The sequence below is a fragment of the Micropterus dolomieu genome, linkage group LG03 (genome assembly GCF_021292245.1).
Source record: "Micropterus dolomieu isolate WLL.071019.BEF.003 ecotype Adirondacks linkage group LG03, ASM2129224v1, whole genome shotgun sequence".
Taxonomy (NCBI): domain Eukaryota; kingdom Metazoa; phylum Chordata; class Actinopteri; order Centrarchiformes; family Centrarchidae; genus Micropterus; species Micropterus dolomieu.
Window position 1 is genome coordinate 30,808,211 of NC_060152.1, and position 3,039 is coordinate 30,811,249.

Genomic DNA, 3,039 nt, shown 5'->3' on the forward strand with positions numbered 1-3,039 from the left:
TTGTGAAACGTAACTAGTCCAATAAGGTAAAGAGTGAGGAGAGGTGAGACAATTGGCAGCTAACCTGTCTTCTCATCAAAGCCATTTTTTTTTTTTTTCCGGCCCACCATTCTCAGGAAAATGGTACAAGGGTGGTTCAAGTTACTGTAAAGCCCTGAGTGAATAACTAAATAATAGTAATGTCTCACTAAAGGAGATGCTAGAATCTGCCCTTGCAACAAACATGGTTGCCTGGTGAAGAAACCTGATGGATCAAATTTGTTTTCAGATATGTTTGTGTGTGATGAAAGCACCAATATTACAGACACTGTTTAACTATTGACAACATTTTTTGGAGAACCCATCTAAAAAGAATCAACATGAAAGCATTATTAAGCATAACTTGCTTCCTCTTGCTTCCTTCAATGTGAATTTATTGCATTTAAAAAGTTGATGTATAGGCAGCTGTTTTGCTAATATCAGATGTCAAACGCGCAAATATTTTGACTTTTAAAAATAGTTTCTGCTCACACATTCATCACCACACATGACGACATAACTTAAAAAAAAACAAAGGTTACAAATTGTTAATTGAAACGTATTCCCCCGAGGTCACAAGTTGATTTCCTTTCTAATATGACCTGCAATGAGAGTTAAGGAGCTGAAACATCCACAACAACTAGCAGGGTAGTTTAGCAATATAAGATTTGTTTTTACTGAAACTTCACCTCATTTGTAGGCCTGTAAAATGTAATCAGTACTTTTGTCTTTTGTTCTCTCCACAGGGTAAATGCTCCCAAAAGTGCCGCGACATGTTTATGGTGGAGTCTTTTTGTGTTGCTTGGTTCTCCCTAGAGTTTCTGGTGCGATTTTTCCACGCACAGAGCAAGCTGGAGTTTGCCCGTTGCCCTCTGAACATCATTGATGCTGCTGCCATCTTGCCCTACTATGTGTCCCTGTTTCTGGAGCTCAGAGATGAGTCTGTGCAGGACATTGTGGCCGGTGCAGGAAAGAGCACAATGGATAAACTGGGGCTAATCCTGCGTATGATGAGGGCCCTGCGTATACTGTATGTGATGAGGCTGGCCCGACACTCTCTGGGTCTGCAGACTTTGGGGCTGACTATCCACCGGAGTATGACGGACTTCAGCTTGCTGCTGCTCTTTGTGTGTATCTCGGTGACTCTATTCTCCCCACTGGTGCATCTCGCTGAGAGTGAGCTGGCTCCAAACAGTGCCAAATCCCCCCAGCTCAGCTTCAGCAGCATCCCAGCGTCATACTGGTGGTCCATCATTTCGGTGACCACGGTGGGGTACGGTGACATGGTGCCCCACAGCATCCCTGGCCAATTTGTGGCACTGATCAGCATCTTATCAGGGATCCTCATTTTGTCTTTCCCTTCCACATCTATCTTCCACACGTTCCAGTGCACCTACAACGAGCTCAAGGAGGAGCACAAGAGGCTGTGGAAGGAGGAGAGGGGGGCTGAGCTCGCCACTGAGGCTGAGGAAAGCATGAAAGAAAGAGAAACTTGGCCTGATGACTGGCCAGAAACTGATCTTTTACCTGGTCTAGATGATCCTTATTACCTTTTTGTGAAAGACATTACAGTGCTGGCTCGGAGCAAGAGTCATCAACCTCTTCTTTCTCCAGTGACTTGTTGAGTTCACAGAGATACACTATAAAGTATGGCCAAGATATGTGGACATCCATTCCCAACATCGGATGAAAGTGTAAGAAAATTCCTGCAGCCAAGTTCCAAAATACTGTAGAAAGTCTTCCCTGAAGGGTTGAGGCAGTCATAGCAACACGAGAGGTTGTGGGTATTAATTATTTAGCTTTTCAAATTAAATGTTGTAATGTGGGTGTTAAAGTAGATTATTCGATTGTGAGCATGTTAGTTTATTCAGCTGATATAATCTTACTAGTTGAGCATAAAAGAGTTGTTGTTAATGTATGTGGCTGACTGGTGGCAAACCAGGACAAAGCACTAATATCAATATTCCATTATAGTGGCAAGAGCCTTTGTCTTTTAAGGATATTAATGTTTAGTGGATTCAGAGGATAATTCATTACAGAGTTCATAAGTTTACCAGTGGTGATATAGGATGGGAACCTCCAAACGTCAGACATAAATGTGAGATGATTCAACTTTGACTTGTGAAATTTCCTGATCACTCAGACTTTTAACGGAGACATTTGTTATGGACATCCCTGGGCTAGAGAGATGAAATCTATTAAAGATGTTTTTTGATTTGTTTTTTTATTTTACAAAACAAATTGCAATTTTTATGATGCTCAAAACAAATAGTTTCTTATGTATAAGGAAAGACGGTCTGTTAACACGTCTTGTGAAAAACAATTACCAATGTGAAGCAGAATTTCTCACAAAGATTGTGCGTACAGTGAGGTTCAGGTATATTGCCATTAGCTGTAGAGAGGCAGGTTTTCTGAAGAGAAAAGGGTTCGTCTGTTATGTGATTGAGACGAGATAGACAAAGTCCATTTTATGTTTTAGTGGTCATTATATTATGATTTAAGGGTCATCAAGAGTTTTTCTGGCTGGATGATTCTAAAAACTTTAGATGTGTTTTAGGAAGTAAACCTTTGTTGTGGAGAATTTACTTTTAGACAAGAGTGAGGAGTGAAAATGATTTGTTTGCAAAGTAATATTATATTTAAGAAGTCATGATGTTGGGGTTTTTTTGGACAGATGTTTCACCTTTGCAATTGTATTTTTGATGTCTTAAATAACAGTAACTTTATTTATATAACAACTTTCAAATCAATCCAAAACATTACATAAGGAACAAGATAAAACTATTTAAATAATTACAGCAAATAGCCAACCATCAGTTAAGAGAATGCCTTAAAGAGGTGGTATTATGCTTTTTGGCTTTTCCCCTCTCCTTTATGGAGTTATATCTCTTTTTTGTGCATGTAACAGATTTGCAAAGTGAAAAAGCCCAAAGGGAGTTCCCATCTCCCACAGAAAGCTCTGCTCTGAACCGCTTGAAAACAGCTCCTTTGTGGTCCAGCCCTTCACTTCCTTGACTTGTG

The 3,039-nt window shown here is 40.1% G+C and overlaps 1 protein-coding gene across 3 annotated transcripts in view; it reads left to right on the forward strand.

The window, feature by feature from the left end:
- LOC123968017 (potassium voltage-gated channel subfamily G member 2-like) overlaps window positions 1–2,755 on the forward strand; it is a 12,410-nt gene extending 9,655 nt beyond the window's left edge. For all 3 annotated transcript variants that reach the window (XM_046044481.1, XM_046044480.1, XM_046044479.1), the window contains one exon: window positions 765–2,755. In XM_046044481.1, coding sequence (XP_045900437.1) covers window positions 765–1,643 — 879 coding nt within the window. In that variant the 3' untranslated portion in view covers window positions 1,644–2,755. The remainder of the gene's footprint in view (window positions 1–764) is intronic.
- Window positions 2,756–3,039: the final 284 nt, after the last annotated feature.